A 24,531-nucleotide genomic window follows, 5' to 3' on the forward strand; every position below is an offset into this window, starting at 1 on the left:
TTTTTTCTTTCCTTCTTTTTTTTCCCTTCCTGAATTGGATGAAATGGATTCTGAGAGACGGCAGAGAGGGCGGTCTGCCTGCGGAGACGGGCGGCAAGTTGCCACAGAGAGACAGAGAGAAAAAAAGGCAAGAAAAAAGTAAAAGCGGGACACAGCAACTGGACACACGACACATGGCGATGATATCGGGTTGACATTGGTCCAGTAGGGTAAATGGGTGACTCCAGAAGGGGGTCTGGGTGACCTGGGTTCGTGGCTGGAGACGAATGAAGTCACTGCCCTGCTTTGGCCAGCTCATAGCTCTGACCGATTGGAAAACCTATTGGGAATCGTTGTGCGCAGCACTTGCCCGAACGGGCGCCACTATGGTACCTGCGAAGAGGTGAAAGAGACAGTAAGGGGTACCTGGGAGTCCATCAATACCGACACCACACAACCTAATAGAGAGTGCTGAACGGCGTCTCCTCGATGTTATTGCTTCCAATGGGGCCCCTGCGAAGTATAAAGTGATGTAATATTGTTTTTTTTCTTATGTGGTCCAAAATGCATGCATGCAAGACTACAAGACCCAATATTTATGCAATGTGTGAAAATACGAAAATGTGCAATAATTATATGACACAAGCTTGTATAGAAAACGAAAAGTATATTTTCTGTGGCTTTCAACGATACTGAATCCAATTTTACACTTTCGATAACGTGAAAACTCGTGAAAGTGGGACTGGCAGGTTATACTGCCATTTTCAGGGGTGTCCCTACCACGACCTACTTAATAAGAGAACGACCAGTTCACTTGACCCCCCTTCCAGCGCCGGCTTTTTTGTTTCACATGTTTGCCGCAGGAGCATTGGTGGCGCTGCCGACATTCCCTACTTCAATGGGGGTTGTAGTGCTTATGCGGTAGCTTTCTACGGACTTCTTCGCATCCGCGTCAGATGTTTGTGCCTTCTTTTTTTTTTATGCCAAACATATCGTAATCTTTACGCACCAAACCGCAACGAAGACCTCAGTTCACATGAGCATGGTTTATTCCGTAGTGCCTTTTTGCAAGGCAAGATGCTTCCTCGCGTGAAAAGCGAAAAAGTGTGCTGTCATCCATCTGAGATATTTCTCCAAAACCTTGCAATTCAGCTGCGGTCACTTTTACTTTGCCCCTTAACATATTACTAACATTTCTTCCTTTTCTTTTTGGGCATGTAGAAGAGATTTCCTACAACAATTCACTTTGGAGATACCGAGTGTGTACATACAGACGTTCAGTGCGTGATGGCACCAACTTTAAATTAATCTTAAATTTAAATAACGGCATACAGGAGCGTATCGCCACAGGAAGAGCAGCAGGAACTGCTCTTAACCTATGGCCCTTTTTTACCAACAGTGGTTAACTTTGGACTAAGATCCAGCGTTGCGTGATCTGATGAATATTCCAGTGACAGTAACTTCCTTTAGTGTAGCACAGTTAAGCGTTAAATTCAAGTTAAGGGAAAGTTGTTCTCGGTTCAAATGCTAATTGGTGATGGTGAAACCGGGACTTAGTCTATCACTGAAGGACTGGAACCGAAGCGGATATCCGTTTGGTTACGGTTCAGTGTCAGAACTCTGAAAGCGGTAACAGGTAGGAGGCTCGCCGTTTTAATGCTTGTGGTTACCGGTAACCAAGCAGTTGAACCGGTACTTTTTCGGTTTTCTCTAGGATGTATCTGCTGGCTGCGTGGATGTCGCAGAAGCACGTTCAACGCCACTAATCAGAGTTGTAAAGAAATATATATCGCATCCCAAGCTGATCGCGTTCACGCGTGAGCATATTCTTATGAACCGGTAACCGAAATCACATAATTCGGTTCAGGTTGCAGCTTTGGTTAGTTGCGAATGGTGGATTGCAGATGTGGATATGGAAGAAATTTGGGTTCCAAGTCGTCTTCGGTTTCGCCCCGGTTTCAGTCCCTGCGCGCACTTCCACGTGCCAGAGCATGATTGTCTCCACTGCTGGATCGCCAATGAGTTGATAGTTTTTTTACAGCGATATGGGGGTGGGGGTGGTGAAAGGGCTCACTGTTGTCTGCCTCACAGATGTGGGCAACGTCACGACTAAAGCCCTGGAGGAAAACGCGTCCTGGGGCAACTTCAAGGGAATTGTGCGGAGATATGTCTAAAAGTGTCTGATGAAAACCCACGAAAAAATCCACACTGCACATCCAGCTCCGGGACTCGAACCCGGGTACCTCCCAAGTTCTCCCAGATATGGGGGAACTTGCTTTTCAAGGACGGCGTGGTATCAAATGAAGTACCTTGTGCTGTGTACCAATATGTCATCGCACAAGAAAACAAAATAAACGGCGTCCATGTAAAGTATACCTCGATAAAACGAGCACAGGAGTCGATGTTGTAAACTACAAATCAATATGGACGTCGAAAAGATGTACACGAGTCAATACGAACACCATCTCGTCACATGTCCCATGCGGAGTCCCCCTGTTTAGGGAATGTGGGCAGCGCGCCAAGCGGGCGTTTCACCTGTGAGAGGAGGAAATTGCGAGGAGGTTCCGCGGACAGTCGCTCCATAGGGATTTGGGAAAGTGACCTGGTCGCTCTCTTATTAAGTAGGTCGTGGTCCCTACATTTATGGACCACACTATAATGAACAATTCACGCTATAGGTGAGCAGTTAATACACTTTATGTACGTATGTACGGACAGACCTCGCACAAAAATAATTATCTGTGTAGCTTAATTTTCTCACAATAGCGAGTGATAGTGAACCGCTAAGAGCAGCCCGGTGGGCTACCGCGTCTACCGCACCCTATCGACAGATAAGATTCCAAGTCACGCTCTCTGTCATTAGTTCCGGTAGGCACTGTAAGTTAACGGTGCACGTTATCAGCGCTCTACTAACACTCGCTATTAAATGCAAAAAAATTCAAAATCTGGAATGCCTGGCGGGTGTAATATGCTGCGGCGAAATTCTACTCAACACACAATTCACGCCGTCCCCTCCTAAAATACCGACGAATTAAAAGAAACACAGGCAACATTGACCCCCACCCCTCCGGACCTCTTTGTGTCCCTTCCTCCCGCTAATCGCGCTTCCCTCAGCGCCTGACCCATGAGTTTCCACACCAGGTGTTCAAAAGAAGGAATGGGACAAGCCGCCTCACAACCCACGCATGCGTCGCCCTTACACGCATGCGCCGTTCCCTGTCCCCGGAATCGACCGGAGTCTGCAACCCCGCGCTGCCACCGCCGGTGCAGATTCGACGCGAGGCCGTCACGGGGACGTTTGCATTGTGTTGGTGCCAGACTGTGCGACGGCAGAGAGGACGTGCCGTTGAGTCACGGGTAGCGATGCCGGGCTTATGTTTGCCCCGGCGTAGACGTCGTCGTCCTGGTGTTGTGTGCCGACCCGCGGGTTAGTGACAACGACAAACCCTGGTTGTTTGGCCAAGAGCTCTCGCCATGCCCCGGACAGTGTGCTACCTCGGGATTATCCTGTGCTGGTTCCCGGCGCTTCTGGAACTTGCGGAAGGTAAGCGGGCCTGTCGATATGTGCTTCCGTCTCCGATAGATGACACTCTGACCCATTGTTCGCACGCTGTTTATAGTTGATTCATGCGTTAATATTGATTTTCGGTGTATGACCGTGTCGTGTTTTCGTAGCGTTCTGCAGACTGTAGTATCTCGACTCGCACATGCGTCTGATTACTGTTAGTCTCGCTGTAACCGTTGGCTGATTTATCCTGTCCCCGTCCGCCAGAGACACGATGAGTGGTTCGCACGCTTTTTACAGTTGTTTCAGACGTGTCGTATACTTGCGGTCGTTTTCACGATGTTCATTTGCCTTGGTTGTCGCATACACCCAGAGCATGATCTTCTTCTTACCGCTGTTCGTGCAACGAGGCCTCGCCATCAACTGAAACCACCTCTAACTTAATTTACACGGGATTTAACACCTAGTTTCTCAGCATTGTTTCTTCTAAATGCATCACGTTTTGGAGCACGTCTCTGTCTCGTACAAGACAAACTGACACATGCACATATTTGAAAGTCTGTTTTAATGTAAAAATAGGCGTTATGATTGAAAACTGTACCATACCACACGGTAAGAACATGCGAACATTTGTGCAGCGTGTGGAGCACTGTTCGTGCTCGAAGTGTACACTCAGCATTGTGAATGGTAATAGCCAGTGCGGCTCTGCTACACATGGACACTTCCGGACAATTTCGCGAAGCGATTTGCAGTCGCGTTCTGCTAACCATTTTGCTTCGAGTTGCCAAGTGTTGATGCCATTACGCAGGCTATCTCCGTGTCGCCATACCAGGCTGAAACATCATTGGAAGCACCATAGCTGATGACATTGTTCTCTCTGAAGGTTCCGCAATGCTATGACCATAATATATTTAATACACATATGCACGTACATCATATCAGAGCTGTCCCGGCGCAAAGTTCCCTTGGTGGCAGGACGGCCCTGAAGTGCCTCTCGACATCTCTAGAAGCACTGGCTAAAGATCGCACAATAAAAACGAGTAAAATTAACATGTGTGCGTGATCTTTAGCTACGCGCACACATGACCAGTTATTCATTCCGTAGCCAAAATGTTCCGCCTGAAATTCGAACTAAAACTGGTAAATTACAAAAATACTTTGAAAATCATCCCGACTGTCACACTAGTCAAGCCGAAATTCCATTTCATTTTCCTTTCGAGTCAATCGATCAATCTCGCTTTATTGTCCATCCTTATGAGCTTCTGGGATGGATCCATGCTAACCCGATCCATCTGGGAAAGGCATCCATGTCGGCAGTCCCTCTCGTATCCCCTTCGGAAATGCTCTGCATCATGTATATCAAGCGAAAAATCGTTCCAAACAACTCGGTAGCGATGGACAACGCTGAAGCCAAGCACGTGCCGACGCTCCTTTTGCCAAATGTATTCATGCCCTGCGCACTCGTGGATACCGATAGTTAGAGTTACGAATTACTACATAGCTCGAGACACCATCCAGTTAGACGAAGAAAAAGAAGATTACTACGAGTACTTGATGTTTGTCCAGTTTTAATTAATTTATTTTTTAGCTATGCCATAGGGCCACTCTCCCCCATTAACTATATATATTGCCAGAGATGAGTACAGTACCCTGTAGAAGAAACGTGGTTTCCTTGAAATATAACTTTTTTTTTTGCTGAATCTGAGCGTGTACATAGTTTTAATAGGAGTCGTCATACCAGAACCAGAACATGGCACAAGTGTACTTTGGCACATTAAATATCCCGATGTGAACATGGCAAGACGATTTGTCCGGTTCCGTCGCAGAAAATCCATTAAAATTCCTCGTTATTTATTTACTTATTCTTTGCTAGTATAGTGCTATAACCGTTATGGTATTTTGACTGTTTTCCGTGTTCGAAATTGCTCATTTGCAGTGCCTTAGTACTCAGATGTTGGCGGGTATAAGTATAAAAAAGTAAACACAAGTTAAAAAATGCTTTTCTTAAAGTTCCGACGTCGACTGCCATGATGCTGACGAGAGCCTAAAGATCGTCTGTACCTGAGCAAACCATTCTACGCAAGACGTTGCGTGCTTCTTCATGTATCCGCTTCCAGAGTAAGAGAATATGCACGCGTGCACTGGCAGCATACAAGCCACCCCTAAAATACGACGATGCTGAATTTACGGACCCTAGTCTTTGAGCACTTGTTAATCTTACGGAGTTCAATCTCATCGTATCCTAATGCGCTCCACGAAGAACTCATCCGGGGAGTCCGCCGAGTCATTAAAGCTTCATCAGTAATGTAGCCTGTTGTTCCACTCACATCTCAAGGGAACCCAGCATCAATCTCCGCCGACAGAATCGTTTGCTGAGAAGCGTTCAGATAACATCGTACGCCTTCGCGCAATGTGTGCCGTCTAATACACCAAATGACGCTAATTTTAGAGACAATGATAGTTAGAACGGCCATAAATGACACGATATAGTTGAATACCGCGCGTGAGATGGGTTCGGGGAAGTGATGTGCTCTGAAGTATACATCAGCGCTCTCAGCACTGGTAAAAATAGTGTACCGGGACATAGCCGTTCTTCAGACCAGTGTGAACGATTTAATGCTCGTAATTTGTGAAGGTTCCTCTCTCACAGAACTAGTGCTAGAATGAAGTTAAAAAATAAACGTGTGGGGTGGGAGAGAGGGGAACACCGCTCGAAGTGGCGAGTTTGGGACGGTGTCACAAACGACACCCATGGCTTAGCATGAATGCGTGGTTTGCTGGAGGCGACTTGGCATTGTAAAGGGTTAAAGCAACGTGACGTTTGCGCTCAGGGTATACACACCTGAAGAACTCTTTAGCGCTACGTCCTGAGTCTCGACCTCATTTGGTATTCGTGATCACTTTTTGAAATGCTACCACGACGACCACCGGCAAGACCTCTTTCCATAGCATTCTCCGAGACATTTTGTTGTAAAGAAGCTGAGGTAGTGCCATTCTTTGCTCAAAAAATAGCATACTATGTGGCTCATGGCAGAAGTACTACAGTCATGTCCCGATTATCCGGACACGTCGGGAGTCCTTTTCCGTCCGGATAACGAATTTCCGGCAGCCCCACATTTTAGCGGCACATTTTAGAAGCACGACATGTCAAATGTACTTAAAGTTAAGTACAACGTACCGGGAATTGTACTTTAAAGTATACTCATCAAGTACATTGCAACTGAGTTAGGGCAGTAACCTAGGCAAGTTGGTACATGTCGAATAGGGGAAACATGCAATATATGTGCATGCAAGAAACGCAGCTAAGGAAGAGTGTGTGTTGTGCCTCTACCGTAGTTGAAAGCTTCCTTTGTGTGTGTGTGTGTGTGTGTGTATGCTGTGTTTCGCTTTTTTCTAATTTGCAACCGGTAAGTTTCCATATCGCCACATGTCACCGTTTAGTGGCAGAAAAAGTAAGAAGAATAAAATAAAAAACCTAGATCTGGGCTCATTTGCATAAAAGTGAGTACAAGTCTCAGACTCGAGTCTCGATAGCCTTGGCAGTGCATTGAGCACGCGCTCGCTGCCCGTGCAGGAAGCACCTTTTATGCAAAGGGGCCCTGAAGCCCGGCTAGCTAGCGCTGACCCATGAATATCAACTGTAACACATGCCAAAATTTCCCTTAACATTTGCTCAGGCAGCCAGCTGTGCTAGTGGTGGAAAGTATTTCTATTTTCTGATTTATTAGTCCTTGCATCTCCTGGTGCACCATGACAAAGAAGGGCAGCAATCCATTTCCTTGTTCAAAAATACTGCGTCTAGACACAAAGCTTGCTTCATATTTTCCATATTTTGTCTTTGCATTTCTAGTTTGGTAATAATAATTGGGTGTTTACGTCGCGAGACAACTGATTTCCAGTTTGGTACTTGAGTACTTGATGGGAACGAGCTAGTCAAAAGTACGTATAGTACACTGGGAGTGTACTTAACGCAATGTAGAAGTGCTCAAAAAAGGACATAAAGTAGTGCTTGAGTACGTGGTACTTGAAGTACTGGAAACTGGAAATGCAAAGACAAAATATGGAAAATATGAAGCAAGCTTTGTGTCTAGACGCAGTATTTTTTAACAAGGAAATGGATTGCTGTTCTTCTTTCTCATGGTGTACCAGGAGATGCAAGGAGTAATAAATGTCTATTGTATGTGTGTGTGTGTGTGCGTGTGACACTTATGAAGTTATGTTGCTTGTCACAAAAGGGCGGTGATCATAACTTTATAACATAACATAGCTTCATAAGTGTCACATACACACACACACACACACAATAGATACACAAAAAATAATAATAAACGTACGCCTCCTGTTTTCAACGAACGATGTTTGTTTTTATGTTTCCATATTCTGTTTGAAGAGTGTAAGACCTCCCTTCGCCACGCAGGCGCACGTCTCCGACCCTTAGGCACACGTCCCTGCAGGAGGGCCTCTTGAATATCGTTATTTGTTTCTCTCCAAATACGCAGGAGACGCATATAAAGTCAGTGTTCACTTCAAGGAAGGTACACACAACCTCAATATATAAGATAAGGAGATTCGGAGAAGGCTGAGAGAAAAGGGAATTCTGTGTCTCCCTACGGTCACGGTGATTGGAAGGATCCTTGAAAAAAAAAAAAAAAAAAGAACATAAAAAGAATATGGTATGGTATGAGTTTGAAGAATGTCAAGTGTTTGCGCACATACGACACGTGACGAAGTGTGTACGGAAGAGGGAAAGGGAGACAGCAATGAAAACAAGATGAAAAACTAGTGGAAGGGGGCCATAAAAGAAGTGCAAACATTGTCATGCCGTCGCTTCCTTCTGTTTGGCGTCGTTCGTCGGATTGAGCGGTTCTATGAAAGGGCATTTCCGAGCTCTGTAGAGATTGGCCTCCAACGTTCATTCCTTTCTGTTATACGCATACGCTAGGTATCGGGAAATTTACTTTGTCGATGAAGCATTGATGGTGATGGTGATGTGATAACAAAAAAATCGGGATGTAAGTTTCGACGAAGTCGAACAGAAACAAACAAAACGAAGTACAAACAAACAGAAAGTTTAAACAGATGATAAGATGATGAGAAAACAAAGAGATGATGACCAGAGAAGAACAGAGATTATCATGGAGTTCACCATGCAGTTCAAGCACTCGAAGCATTCGAATGTAATATGTGGTGTTCCAAAGCGTTAAAATTATTTGCCGCATTACGTTGTGGCCTTATCGTTATTATTATTGTTTTTCTTTCTGTAACATCCGAGGCACTTTCAGATTAGCACAGGACTATAGACGTTATGTTCTACGCCAACAGAAGAAAGGAAATAAATTAATTAAGGGGCGCATATGTGATGAAAGGCTGTAAGGCAGGGGGCACATTGCAAACAAAATATGAGGGCTTCAGATTATATGGCATCATGGCGTGTCTTTTTTGGATGATGCTACAGGAACTGCAACTAAATATCGGAGTGTGTCGGACTATATTTCGTGTGCCGCCTCTTGGTCTCGAACACTCAGAACACCATTCGCTTGATCACGAATATCGTTCGTATCCGTCGATAAACATTATGTTGTCGTTTAATGCCCAGCTAGCATCTACGTACTTGAACGCGTATACGCAGACATTCCACCAGGTCTCCTTACTCGGAAGTTGAGAAATGGTTGCGGGAAGGAGCTCGACATTGCCAATACAGAAATAGCGTTGGGTCGTAACTTGTGTTTTGTATGTATGTTCCGTGCACTTCCGCTACAGGGATGTGATGCGTGCTGATGTCGTGCTCATGCGCGAGAGACCTGCGTGCCTCTCATGTCCGGAAGCGTGTGCTTCTAGCAGGACTCCCGGGTGAAGGCCGCCGTGCCAGATGGGATCAAGTCACGCATATCTTTACCACATGAGTACATCGCAAGGGGCCTGTGTGGGCGACTACTAAAACGATTCCCCTGCGAGGAATTGTCGTTCAATGGTCCATATTTTATTTTCTAAGGCGAACAACAGAGAGCTATTAACTTGTGTTTCTTGTATGCTTCGGCTGCATCCCCTGTTGTGAGCGGTGTCATTTAGATTGAGCACATTGTTATAGGGTGCTCCTTGAGCGGAAAGCAAAGCAAGGTCTACACAAACCGATGTGTAACCTTGTCGGCTACGTGGAAAATGGTGCTGCTTTCATCGTATTCGGGTTGATAATGTAGTGAGGGTAGTTACTTTCATTTAACAGCAGTGTTTGCATCTTTCGAAACAAACATCCTTTCAACCCTTGAACATTACTCTTTGCTGTCCTATGCAGTTTAGCGTAACAGAGTGCCATAAGGGAGATTGCATGGGCAAGTGTTTTGAAATACGTTGATTTACACTATGCTGAAGAGATTGTGCACCAGCGGCATGCCGAGTGGGTTAAGGCGTCCCGCTCGTTGCTGGTAGCCAAAGTCGTGCTGAAGACTGTGAGGTGCTGGGTTCAAATCCTACCGCCGGCTGTGCTGTCTGAGGTTTTTCCCCCTGGGTTTTCCGAAGACTTTCCAGACGAATGTTGGCACAGTACCCCATGATGAAGTTGGCCCAGGACGCATACTAGCCCCTTCCCCCATTCCTTCCTGCTCTCCTCTCTCCATCCGTCCACGTACATCTGTACGTCGCTCACAGCCACAGTTGTTTCGCGGCGCAAACACGAAATAGAGAGAATGGGTATACTCTTAAAAATGATGGTCGCGGTGGTGGTGACGAAAACCGGCTTGCCGTTGTTGGCCTCACGAATGTGGGCTGCGTCACGACTGTAGCCAGGATGAGATGAGATGATGTGATAACAGATGAAGGAATGATGACGGCCGAAAGTTACGATCTAGGGCAGTCACTGCCAGAGTTGATGAGAAGTCCGAGCTGTACTCATAGCCTTTGAGCGAGGCCAGATTCCTGGAGTAAGGAGACGAGGCTGCGGATTTTGGAGTGTCTTTCCGTGAAAGAGCCTCTGGGATGTAGGACATCATCCACCGTACAATACCTGCAATGGCCAAGGTATTTCTCCCGCACCGCAGCATATGCACAGCAATGTAGTAGGATGTGTTCTATAGTTTCAATTTGCTGACAATTTGCTGAGTTCCACCACACAGCACGCTCCTAGCCAACCATCACCCCGAATGACAACGTGCTACGTGGTGCGTAGGATCGTGCTGTGTGGTGAAACTCATTTTTAAGAGTGTACTTTCCAGCTGTTAGCTTGTCCTCCGTTTGGCACGTTGACAGTAAGCATAATCCCGTTTTAATTTGCTGTGTAACATAATGAGAGCTTTGTTCAATACAATAAAATAGTAATTGCCGTGTAACTTGAAAACGACATTATATCGATTACCTGGTAATCAAAACTCTTAGTTTGCAACTCGTAACTTCGCTACCAACCTCGAACGATGCGAACCCATTTATTTCGGGACTTCGGGGCATCTATGAGGGTTCGCAATCATTCGTACAATCATCGGAAGAAGAAAAACGAAATCAGTAACAAAAACTGCTGTTTCATGTTGAAATTCAGTATGACTTTTCTTTTATAGGCTTTCAGAAAACTTTGGGAACAATACGAAAGGAGGTGATATACAAATAACGGATTGGACTGAAAATATGGAATTGTGATTCCTCGAAATGGGATCCGGCAAATAGCATTTTGCAAATGCCAGGCGCTTCGATTTCCTTTTTCTCTTTTTGGTAGTTCCGTATTTCGTGGCTAATATTGCCGCAAGAATGGCTGTTGAAAAAAAAAAAAAAAATGAAATTACCCATATTCCAGCGGTAAGGACATAGGAAGATTTCATATGAACGTTGCTTAGCAACATATGCATTTCGCAACTGCACGTCTAAAACAAGTACGAAAGCCGTCGTACGCTCAGAGGACTTTGTAGGAGAAAAGAGAATTTATAAAACCCAAAGCCTATAGCGCACCATACTGAGGGACGAGGAACGGCAGCTAGTTCATCACACATTGATTAGAAATCGATTGAAAACAACGGGGAAATTGAGGCGACCTCTCTGCGAGCGCAAAAACCTAAAACGCAAATTGAAATAAAGGTCTTGGCGAGAGAACGCTTTGCACCAGGGTTGCACACTTCGAGGGGCTGTATTCAAACCGAACGCGGTTTTGTTCCCAACTCAACTTCAAAGTATATAGGTGCTTTTTACCAATCTCTGGAAGCGTACACTCTTAAAAATGAACTTCACCACATAGCACGCTCCTAGCCAACCATCATCCCGGGTGATATCGTTCCCTTCCTTGATTTGTTGAAAACGGGAGGCGTACGCCTTTTTGTGACACTTATGCAGAAATGTTAATTGTCACAAAAAGGCGTACGCCTCCCGTTTTCCACAAATCATGTGAGAGAACGATGTCACTCGGGATGATGGTTGGCTTGGGGCGTGCTATGTGGTGAAGTTCATTTTTAAGAGTGTAACTTGACTTGATAACGCGCTCGATAACGCGAGCTTCACCGCGTAGCACGATACTCGCCATCCATCTTCGTCCCGGGTGACGCCGTTCTCTCCCCTGATTTGTTGAAAATGAGAGGCGTACGCCTTTTTTGTGACACTTATCCAGTTACTTTAATTGTCCCAAAAAGGCGCGCTTTCCGCAACCACACTGTTAAAATAGAAACTGCCATGTTTCAAGCGTTGATACTGCACTGCTAAAACAGAACTTCACCACATAGCATGTTCCTAGCCAACCGTCATTTCGAATGATATCATTCTGTGTCATGATCCGTTCAAAACAGGGGGAGGAGCCTATCTGGGACAAGCATAATGTGTCCCAGATAGGCACCACCTGCCGTTTTCTACAAATAAGGACACGGAATGATATCATTCGAAATAACGGTTGGCTAGGAGCACGCTATGTGGTGAAGTTCTGTTTTAGCAGTGCAGTATCAACGCTTGAAACATGGCAGTCGTCGACAAAGCCAGCCAGTGGCCCCAATACATGCCCTTCTCAGGCGCTTCCGGTTTGGTGCCAAAACGACATCCGGTTCTACAGCAAACACGCTCTGCGCCAACCACTGTGCCGATTACTACCGTTATCGCTTCTGATTTGGCGAGAGAGAGAGAGAGAGGGTCGTATACGCCTTTTTGTGGCAATTCAAATTGCCACAAAAAGACGTACACCTCCCGTTTCCAACAAATCAGGAAAGCGAAAGGGATATTATTCTGCATGGCGGCTGGTCCCGAGCTTCCTTAGTCGCGAAAGGACCGGAAGTCTTCGTGCACCGGAAGTTGTGGCGGGGGCTTGTTTATGTTTACCCGAGAATGTCATGTTATGACGGTCGAGTGAGTTGACCACTACAGTACGCTGGCAACCGCTTTCCGACGACTTGCCAAACGACCTCGTTCAACGAACGGGACTCTCACTTACTCTCTTCACATTCTTGGTAAGTCGCTGCAAACCTTTCGCCAGTGTACCGTAGTGGTCAGAGCACTCGACCGGCGATCGAGAAGTGCCTGGATCGATTCCCGCAGCTGTGCGGCTTTTTCGACGACTGCCATACACCCGTCTCTGTGGGACAGGTGGCGCGAGTGAGCAGGGACGTCAGCGCTGCAAAATACGGAACGCGCGGTAGTTAGCAGACTACTACGGCGGCACTTACAAATATACATGGTCTCGAGTTGTTCGCACTCGGCAAGATGCAACGCTTTTTCTGTGGATTTCCTACAGGTTTTATAACTTTCCTTTGCGCCATACCGCTTGAAGCACCATGCAGAAATCGCTGATGATACTATACCGACAGTTGGATCCGTGGCCGCTTGGGGCCGTAATGGCACTGCGCTCGACTTGACAAAACTTGCTGCAACGGCTCTAGGTTGCAATCTTTCATGTTCCTGGGCACCATGAGGCTACCGTTGTTCATCTATTCGTCTGTTCCAGCCTCAAAACAGTTACTTTCCATCATGTATTCCGATATCACGCAGTGCATTTCTTCGCCTTCTGCAGGTTATGTCCTTAAGAGCATGGAAGTGACATTTAACATGACTCGAAACCCTACTTAATCTGTGAAGCTGTCCACAATTTTGAAGCTGTCCATCCAATATTTTCGCTCTGCGGCGTATTGTCACTGCGCAATAGAATTTACAAAAGACAGTCGGAGAAAACAGTCGCAGACGAGAAACAGGAGCCCCGCGTGTGACGTAGAAACTGCTCAGGGCCTTTATTCTTTGTTTTTCCTTCTCGGCTCACGCGCCGCTTATACGTGCTTGAGCTGTGCCGTTGGACGTCACTGGTCACGTGCCGCAGCCAGTGTTTCGTCACGACGTCTTCTGCTTCGTCGATGCGCTTTTTGGATGTGGAGAGGGTTTTTGAAAGGTGTGCGGAAGAGAGCCTTGCGCGCGCTCTGTAGGTTACCTGCGCTCATTGTTCTTTCGCAGGAGCTCATTTCATTCGTTGCAGAAGACGTCGAAGCGAAAAACAAAAAAATATTTTTGGCGTCACTTCCCTGCTCCTCCGTGTTTTAGGAGTGCACTACGCAGAATTGTGAACTACACTCTAAAAACTAGGGATGGGCCAACCGAATCCTCGAATCCTAGGCAGGGATTAGAGATTCGGAATCCGAATCCCAGTGCCCAAAAAGGCGAATCGAATCTTTCGAATCCACCAGCGAAGTTTGTTTGTTGCTTTTTAAAATTGGCGCCTGCAGAGTCCGCCGAAGGCCTGATTGGCCGGATCCGGGGCGCGCCAAAACCCAACCATAAAGCTGCGAGATTACAAGTGTAAAAGTAACATGGTCTTGATTTTGATTGTTTCTCAGTTTTATGGAAAGAATTCAGTCACGAGAGTTAATGTATTTCATGTAGTCAATGAACAACATGTTCAATTACATTTAAAAAGTAGTATAGGGTACGTTTTCTCCTGAAAGTGAACCATTATTTTAATTTGTTTTCCATTAAAAAAAGATATCAAATTCTGCTTCAAACACTTTTCAGTAGAAGTGTTTTTTTTTTTTTGCCCCCGGCGCTTTAAACTTTTTTTTTTTAGAAAGGATTCGAAAGATTCGAGATTCGTAAGATTCGCGGATTCGCATAATCTTCCTCGAATTCGGATTCGGATTCAGGAAATTCTGGATTCGTCCCACCTTTACTAAAAACAGGGGTGGTGGTAGTGGTGATCGAACTGCTAGCTGTACACGCTCAGGCGGGTAACCTCACTACCATTCATGGGGGGAGACCCTGCATCCAGGGCTGCCTCCACAGGGAACTGTGCCGATACGGAAAACACCCAGACAGCACGGACGACGCCCGGATCCGAAGCTTTGAGTCACCTCCCAGTCTCAGCCTGAATGCCATCTAAAAACGGAGCTGCACGACACACCAACAGATATATTAAAAGTGCGCAATGAACAGGTCATGAGGGAAATAACACAAGCCTTTTTTATCGCTACGCACGGGGATGGACAACGTGTCATAGCGCCATCACTGAGCCTTTCTCCCGCGGAGATAAGTTACATTGGGAACACGTAGCATGGTTTGAATTTGAATTTGAGGCTGTCCTTCCCGTCGCTATCAAATATTTGTATACAAGGTCACAATTTTTCGACTGTATTTAAACTCGTCTCGCGACCAGTACAGTCTGCCGGTTGAGAGTTAGCAGTCGTCCTTGTCGTCACTCTTCGTACGTGTCTCTCTACTGCCCATACACAGTGAATCTGTGCGAACTACACCGCCTCCATACACTTCTACACAACACAACACGTTCATGGCCAAGCAGCATTCAGAATCATGTCACCAAGGTGAGATGTTTGGCTAGTTGGTACATTTGATACACACTGAAAAAAAAAAAAAAAAACACGCGCTAAAAAGGACGAGGCGAACAGGACCGGCGCGTACTACCAACTGAGGGTTTCATGCACAAAAAGGGGAGAAGAAAACGGGCGAACAGGAACGCGCCCGTCTTGTCCGCCTCGTCTTTATCCGTGACTCTTTCAGCGCGTTTTTTCAGTGTGTATAGAATGTATCTTCCGATCCGGCTTAAAACGGCAGGCGCACGAAGTTCAGTTTTAACAGTGCAGACCAGTGGGACCTTCCCTTTAGCCGGTTTAGCACACCTCTAGCACACAATGCTGTTTCGTTGTCGAATGTAGGAGAGGCGCGCAGACGCTACAGTTTATTCGTCAACACACAAGTACACCCACCGGCAACGTTGTCACCCTTAAGTCACGTTCTCCGCCTCTTTTTGTCCGCTTCGTGCGACTGAATGCCTTGAGGCCCCTATAGAAATCCGCAACGCTGGCGAATACGAGAAAGCGTTCGCATTTTTCTGTCCTATCTCATTCGATATTCGTTCGCGAAACGTAAAATTCGTCGAGGCTTCGAGCTGCGAACGCGGCAAGCTCTACCCACGCTGTGCTGTGAACGTTCGCGCGTCTTTAATTGCATTAATAATAGGCGCTCCTGGTTCGTCTCTTTTCACAGAGATGGTGGTCTGAATAATGAATAAAAGCGCCCCCCTCAGTTGCGCAAACTAATTCACTGTGGTACGCCAGTAAACACACATTACGGATGCAGAAGAGAACCCTTATGCCAATGCAGCGCACATCTTTGCCGTCACGTATATTCTGACGTAAATAATTGCGGATTACGTTTTATTACAGCCGTAATTCAGGCTGTATTTTGAAGGTGAATGAGTTGAGGATTGAAGTTTTGAAAGAAGTTGCGCGGAATTTTCTTCAGGCGTCATCAATTATGTAACAAGTGGCTGGTGTTCTGAATATTTACACCTAGTGTGTTCGAGAGTGTTTCACTGAACTGAACTGTTGGGCTTTAATCGCTAAAGGGAAATTGCTATTTTGAGTGTGGTATCCCAGATATGACATGACTTGTGCAATGTAGGCATGACGTCACGAACAGAGGTTGTACCCGAGGAAATTTTATTTGTAGAGCCTCAAGCACACCCTTAAAAGAGGATTGCAGCACATAATAGTACATAATGATAAAAAAGAAAAAAGAAACAGCGGCAAGATAGAAACATGGACAAGAACCACACGAAACGCATGCTGACTCTCAACTAACAAGATTCTACTTGACGCGCAAAACAATACAAAATATGGACAATCAAGGAAAGATACACGGAGATACAAATAAATAAAAATAAAATAAAATAGAAATAATAGTAATAAAACAAAAACCAACAAAGCGTGGTTCTTGTTGTGTTTCTCTGCTGCCGTTTTTTCACTATGTACACTCTAAAAACAGAACTTCCCCGCATAGCACACTGTGCGCCAAACGTTGTCACGAATGACAGGGTTATCGCTTGTGATTGGAAGACAGAGGGGTACACTCTTAAAGATGAACTTCGCCGCATAGCACGCTCCTAGCCAACCGTCATCTCGAATGATATCGCTATCTGCCCCGGTTTGTTGAAAACGGGAGGCGTACGCCTTTTTTGTGCACTTATGCTGTTCATAATTTTCACAAAAAAGGCGTACGCCTCCCGTTTTCAACAAATCAAGACAGATAGCGATATCATTCGAGATGATGGTTGGCTAGGAGCGTGGTATGCGGTGAAGTTCATTTCTAAGAGTGTGGGCGTTTTTGTAAATTTGATTGCGGAGTGACAATACACTGCACAACGAACATATTGTGTAGAGGTGGGACGAATCAAAAATTTTTCGGATCCGAATCCAAGGAAGGTTCTACGAATCCACGAATCTTACAAATCTCGAATCTTTTGAATCCTTTCTTTAAAAAGAGTTTAAAAAGCCAGGAAAAAACACTTCTAGTGAAAAGCCTTTTGAAGCAGAATATGACGCCTTTGTTTAATGAAAAACAAATTAAATAATGATTCAGTTTCAGGAGAAAATATACCTTTATAGTTCTTCTTTTTTTATTAAATTATTTCTTAATTTATTTAACGTGTTGTTCATCCACTACAACAAATGCATAAATTCTCGGGTCTGAATTATTTCCATAAAACTAAGCAACAATCGAAAGCAAAAAAAAAGGTTACTTTTGAACTTGTAATGTAACAGTTCCTGCCTGAACTATATTTCAGTCCAGAGCAATGTAAACAAACAAACAAGAAAACACCCGTCGGCCAAAGAGGCTTTCGGCGGACTCCGGAGCGCCAATTGGAAAAAGAAACAAACAAACGTGGTTGGTGGATTCGAAAGATTCGATTCGCCATTTTGGACACTGGGATTCGGATTCGCAAATCTCGAATCCCTGCCTAGGATTCGAGGATTAGTGGATTCGCGGATTCGGTCGGCACATCCCTAATATTGTGCATGCTGACTCCTGAAACAATGATGAGTGAAACAGGGTTTCGAACCACGTCAAATGTCACTTACATGTTTCTTTAAAATGTAGATACGAAGCCTGGTTCAATACATATGCATGCGACGGTTCCGGGTGACACTCCTATTTGCTCTTTGAGACGTCTCGGTTGCACGAGTAATAAACAAAACTAGTAAACTACATAATAACGAAACTAAATAAATGTTTAAATGAAATAAATTAATAAACGAAGAACATTAAGGACTGTGTTCTAACACCAGTGTACTTGCACGGAAATATGCATTTTCTTTTTTACCGTTGACGAACAAACTTCTCACTTTTCCTTCATTCATTTATCGTTCTTGTTGCTGTTGAACAAACTGGAGAAGAAGGAATTTTTTTTCCACGGAATTGAACATATTCCCTCTCGAATGCGTGAGATGTCCGGGTTAGAACCCCGAAACCGGCTGTGTTGTCTGAGTCTTTTCCCTCTCTGGGTTCCCCTTCTGGTCTCTAAGACGCAGCCGTCCAAATACGCACGATCCGAATCCGGACAGCATGTCCTCGCATAGGAGTGAGGGTGTTCGTAAAACAGATGCCGAGAGAAGGTCCGGAAGGAAGCAGACGATGGAGAGTTTCAGAGAATCGTAAGCCCCCTCCTATTACGACGCTGTCAGCCGATCAGAGCGCAGGTCGCTGAGTGTAACCTGGTAACGCTACGGGCCAACGACTTCATAAGCGTTAAATGGGGGCCCCGTTCCGAAGCAGTCCCGTCAAGATAACTGTGAACTTCTTCGTTGTTGACGATTATTTTGAAATGCTAGCACAGGGCGAGAATGCAAGAAATGCGAAAATGAGAAAACACTTAGGAAAAGGGAAATTATCCGAGGACATGCTTGGTAGGCCAATGGTTCTCAGTTGGTGAAAATGTTGTGAAAATTAGCAGAATTCGTCGAACGACAAGGTTAATTTCTCCCCATTATTTATCAATCCAATCCAAATGAATGGAATCATGCTGAAAGGGAGACTGTGTCGCGCTTTGTCTTTATTGATTGACTTCATTTACAAACCTCCTCCAAAGCATTACTCCTTGTCCTCAGGAAGCGATGGGAACTGAGCTCTCTACACAGCTAACCAAAATAAATACCACTCTGGCCAGAACACTTATCGGAAGTGTGCAAGCGATATCGCGCCACCGACTCCGATGGCGGTACTGCTTGCTGTCATGGCAACCAAGACAAGCACCTATAGGCGTTGAGACGGAAATCAAATTCGAGACGCAAACCTGACGTTGACTCCCACAACATGCGGCCTTATCGGTGTCGTGTGTCCGAGGCTGGCCGAAACCCCGCTAGCTTGATATATTGATCGGTTGTCGACCAGATCCTGTAAGAAAACCTCGCTGTCCACCATCCATATGTGTAGATACGTATTTTCAACAGTATCGTTTTAGAAAGTAGGAAGAGACTCTCTTTCGGTCATCGCCGCGACTGCCGCTAGAGTGCGCGCCCTACAGCCGCGCGACTGAAAAGCCTTGGTCGGAGAAGCAGAAACAGCAGCCGCGTCCATCCCATCCGGGAACGCGGCCTTCGATCGCTGCCAATGATCTCTGTGCGTGATTTCCCAGGTGGATCACTGTGAAGCAGATTGGATCTGGGGCATCTTCGCAAAAGCGCATGTCGTTCTCTACTGTCTGTTGCATTTTAGAGGCACGCAGTGATGCCTCCACGTCCTGCTGATTAAACTGAAAAGGACTCGATCCTTTCCTATTCTTCGTCCGCAAGCCGTGTTGTAACTTTAGAAGGGAGCCCCGGATTTGGATTGTCTCCGGACTGTCTCATGTCCTATGTTTCGTGCTTTCTCGTAAGTTGAAAAGGAAATGTGGAACTTCCAGGTAATGCGTGTGGACTTTCAAAGGGACACTGGTTTCCTTTAGACGCTTTAACTGGGTTCAACTCATATTCCGACTCTTATTTCGTATTTAGTTACGAGAGCTGTATGAGGTGAGTGTTTGCAGGGTGTCGAACCGAAACGTTTTTCGTTCCGGTTTTCGTTCCGGTTACATCATAAACGATCCGGTACCGGTTCTGCTCCGGAGCAAAAAAATAACGGTTCATACCAGTTTTTAACCGGTTCCACTTCTGCTGGGAATATTCATCCCCACCAAAAAAAAAATCAATGTTACAAAATGTAAACCCGTTTATTCCGTATGCACGGTATTTAATATCAATATACAACTGTGAAATTGGTAGCTCCTGGTTCCTGTAGGTTACTGTCTGTTCAAATGGGCTTTCTCCTTTATTGAAGCGCGTGCTACAAACGGACTTGTTTGTCGTGATATCATACGTAAAGTACTTTCTTGCTGGGTTGGAGCGATTGCGTCCCATCCGAATGTCTGTTGCTACTGTCTAGCCAGCAAGCACCACCGCACGAGTACGACGCAAATCGAGGAACACCTTCATTCACAAACGCGCTCGACGGCTCCGTTTTATTTTCTTTGTATCCTGTCCACAAAAGAGTTGCCACTTTGCACGGGCTTGCCCTCGCGTATACGTAAATGTATTCAACTTAGCTGCTCTCAAACAAGGGACGCGTTGCGCGACATTACCGATAAAGAAGCCGTTATGCAGCCCCCTTGGGTCGCTGTTTAGTTGAGGAGAGTTTGTGGGGATCAAATTAAAACGGACACTACGGCACACTTGCTAGAGAGTCACATGTACCTCGAAGTCTGTGTGCCTGCGCGAACTATAAACCATTACAAAGGTAGCCTAAGGGTCATACTATACCGACATACATTGCACCGTAACCGTAACCCTCGTATAGTATCCATGACATGACTTCAGAGCACACAACGTCTGTTTCATTCGCCTATCCGTAGTCCAAACCGGCGAAGTTTTTCTTGGACCGAAAACCGTTAAAAATATTTTTTTTTGGTTTCCCTCCTGAGCGAAAAAAAAAACGTATACGGTTTTGATTCCGTTCCGGTTCGCACCAAAATAGCGTTTTTTTTTTTCGGTTTTCGGTTCCGGTTTGCGCTTTGCTCCGACACCCTGAGTGTTTGTGCCATGGACGTTATGCATACGAAGGACATGGATTATTATTCACCCATCACCTGATCATTTCATATCACATATTGACCAGTGTACCCTGGGGTGGTGAGCCACAAATTAAGTGCAAATTCTCTCATTCGTCGTTACCTCATGCATTTGTCGTTGTTGGACTCTAAAGCGTGGGCAGACCATCTAAGCTTTCGGTGCTAGGAAGTATGGGTACACATGACATTCTCGGGTAAATATAAACAAGCCCCCGCCACAACTTCCGGTGCCACGAAGACTTATGGTCCTTCCGTGACTAAGGACGCTCGGAACCAGCCGCCATGCAGAATTATATATTTCGCTTTCCTGATTTGTTGAAAACGGGAAGGTACGTGTATGCGACCCTCTGTCTCTCCTCAAATCACAAGCGATAACTGTATGAATCGGCACAGTGGTTGGCGCAGAGCGTGTTTGCTGTGAAACCGGATATCGTTTTGGCACCAAACCGGGGGGTATCGTTTATCTAAAGAAATAAGAATGAATGGGCTGTCTGGCCTGGCCGAGACGGGCGGCAGATTGCCACAGAGAGAGAGAAAAAAAGGCAAGGAAAAAGAAAAAACGGGACACAGTTACTAGACACACGACACATGGCGATGATACGTTCAGTGCAAAGTTCGGTGACTGTGCCATCTGGTGGTCACCTTCGGCTCACACCATACAGTTCACCATAATCACTTTCAGTTGGTCACAGGTTCATTGTTCACACTTGTCATAGGTTGTTGGTAACTCAGTTCCCAGCGTTGTCTCTTTCTTCTTTGGCATCTATAGAGACCGCTCCAAGAAATTCGTAACCTAATGGTTCAATGCCTTTGACTGTTTTCATGCATTTCAAAACTCGTATAGCGGTGCGTGGAATTGTAAAATTTTGTGCAATATGTCTTTTCTGGTAGATTAGATCAACTTCTAGTGCTTAATGAGGCATGTTTACGGTTTGGGCTTCAGAAACGTTTTAAAGCGTAACTAAATTTTGATCACTCACCAAAAAATGAAGACAACTCAGATGAGAATCCTAATCCCAGTACTCACGTGAAAGACATGACTCACATGATCTGTAAGCATCTTTTCCGGCTTTTCTCAAGTTCCCGTTTTATCACATTGCAGTTTCTACGATGCATTTTATTTACCCCAATCTCTCACGCCAATTTCGCACTGCTGAACTCTGACAGAAGCCGCCGAATAATCGAAATGAGTCACACAAAGGCAAAAGAGAGAAGGGCGTCGCCGAAATACAAACAAGCGTCTGTCAAAGCCATATGCGTCGTATATTTTAACTTCACATTCAGGCCATCCACTACTCAATGCACACGCATAGCTGTATGCCCGCAGAGATGAGGCGGATAGACCTCTCTCTCGCATTAGGGAGTGAAAAAAAAAATGTCACGGAAATAGATGAAAAGTGAAGAGAATAAAATAGCAAAGCCTGCACGAGCCCATTACGTGAATAGAGGGAAGGCGATGCTCATGGATAGGGGAGTCCTTTGTGTGGATGGAGAGATTCCCTCGCAGCCCCGCGAGTGCATTGTGTGCCGAAAACGTTCCTTAGTGCTCGTGCAATAGGGAAGTGGAGCGAATATTTCGCGGAGGCGCGCCAAAACCCCAAAATCTTTTACGTGGCAGCAACAAGACGACTCAGGCTGGTATGGGATCCAATGCTGTTTGAGTAGTTCGCGCGTTAGACGCTTGATGGCTCTACGCGCGCATTCAATGACCATTGGTTTAAAAGATCATTGAAGGCTTGCCGTGACAGGGGGATACGAGACGCACTTCGGCGGCGCCTGGCGCGTCTGGACTACCGTATTACCTTGCCCCACGTGACACGGTGACGTGAGAGCAGCGCTGCTGTGCCTTCCAGATGGCACGGAGTTCTCAGCAAGGTGTGAACAGTCATGCAAGGTCAGTGAACAGTGAGGGAGGGACATGTAAACAACAATAAGGGGGGGGGGGTATGTTTAATGATAAGAAAGAAGAGGAACGAGGGAAAGGTCAGCCAGACAGGGTGTCGGCTTGCTATTCCCCCCCCCCCCCAAAAAAAAGAAAAAAAGCAGAGAGAGAGAGAGAGAGAGAGAGTACCCAGGCGGGCAAAGTCCGGTTCACAGGGCGACCAGTAGGTCGGTTGCAGCGAGGTAACGGAGGAGCAGTCTGGTGACTACGCACTGTCGGGCGCGCTGCACGGGGCCGAGTAAGGTCCGCAGCGTGAGGTGCAGGCCGAGGTGTGTGAGCTGTTGCTCAAGTGCGGCTCTGGCTGAGGAGTACAGGCGGCAGTGCAGAAGGAGGTGGGTAGTGTCCGCCACCACACCACATTTAGGGATACAACAACAACAATAAGGGATTCGCGGAGAGGCTTACTAAGTCAGGGAACAGTGGCCATGTGTTGTAATTTGATTAGGCGCATCTATTACTCGTGCATTTCATAACATGACATTCTCGGGTAAACATAAACAAGCCCCCATCACAAGTTCCGGTGCCACTGCCACGAAGACTACCGGTCCTTCCGCGACTGATGACGCTCGGAACCAGCCGCCATGCAGCATTATATATGTTTCGCTTTTCCGATTTGTTGAAAAGGGAGGCGTACTCCTTTCTGTGGGAATTTGAACTGCCACAAAAAAGGCGTATACGACCATCTCTCTCCTCAAATCAGAAGCGATAATTGTACGAATCGGCACAGTGGTTGGCGCAGAGCGTGTTTGATGTGAAACCGGATATCGTTTTGGCACCAAACCGGAAGCGGTGAAAACGGCATGTATAGGCATAAGCAGCAAGACGTCATTATATCACACTGTCCCTTAAAGAAGGAAGAAGGCACTTCAAACACATATATGTTTGACGACGATTGAGCACTTCCAAACAGACACAGTACGTGCAGCCAAAGAGCTTCGGCTACTTCTTTCCCTTATATATATATCCTCATGGAACGAGTGCCAAGTGCCACTGTCGAAACGTCGACCATTCTTTTTTAATCTATGTGTTAAATTGCCCATTAAATAAATTAGTTTTTTTAACGTTCCTGTAATCTGTAGTCCACGTCTTATTATTTCACTTTTATTCAACTTCATAGCCGTCTGATATATTAACCTATTTGTCCTATATATATAATGCAGGAAAAAAAGCCATTAAAAACAAGTAGATGATACTAGACGTGTTTGTTACTCAAAATTATATATTAAGATGACTTCTATGGCTGCACGCAGAGAAACAGATACTCATGGAACGATGCGACAGCACCAGAAGACACGTGTTTCGCCGTGTTTGCGGCTCGTCAGCTCTGGGTAGCTGAGCTCTGCGGCCGTGGACGAAGTGCGATGAGACAATCGTGCGCAGCCCTCAATGCAGAGCTCAGGGATGACATATGCACACGCGGATCCTGACTCATTTGTAGACGCATCCATGAAAATGCACTCTGTCCCTTTGACTGTGCATTACCTGAAGAGTTTGCTGACGCACAACACTTGACGGCACGAACTTTCTTCCCGTGAGACCCGGTACTTTCGCGAACACCCGAGGCTGTAGCAAAGTCCAGGGAGGGCTGGAGTGCAATGGCAAAGGCTTATGCCGGGGGACATAAGTGCGGCGCGGCATAATAGCTTGATGGAACCTCGAAAAACTTTGTGTCGAAATAGCTCTTGGGAGCAGGTGCCGGCGAAATCTCGTTGTTAGACGAACGTAATGGCGAAGCGATTCTACCATCTGTAGTACAGGAAGGGGGGGCTGTCTCGCCTC

General features: G+C 45.9%; 1 protein-coding gene across 2 annotated transcripts in view; it reads left to right on the forward strand.

Moving 5' to 3' along the window:
• Positions 1-3,245: 3,245 nt before the first annotated feature.
• The window catches only part of LOC135391321 (uncharacterized), a 350,713-nt gene continuing 329,427 nt past the window's right edge, over positions 3,246-24,531 (forward strand). Inside the window, exon 1 of one of the 2 annotated variants that reach the window (XM_064621554.1) lies at positions 3,246-3,523. In XM_064621554.1, coding sequence (XP_064477624.1) covers positions 3,454-3,523 — 70 coding nt within the window. In that variant the 5' untranslated portion in view covers positions 3,246-3,453. Of the gene's footprint in view, positions 3,524-22,636; positions 22,705-24,531 lie in introns of those variants that run through there. The other variant, XM_064621555.1, reaches the window with a different exon arrangement.

Source organism: Ornithodoros turicata, chromosome 4 (assembly GCF_037126465.1).
Source record: "Ornithodoros turicata isolate Travis chromosome 4, ASM3712646v1, whole genome shotgun sequence".
NCBI classification, from domain to species: Eukaryota; Metazoa; Arthropoda; class Arachnida; order Ixodida; family Argasidae; genus Ornithodoros; species Ornithodoros turicata.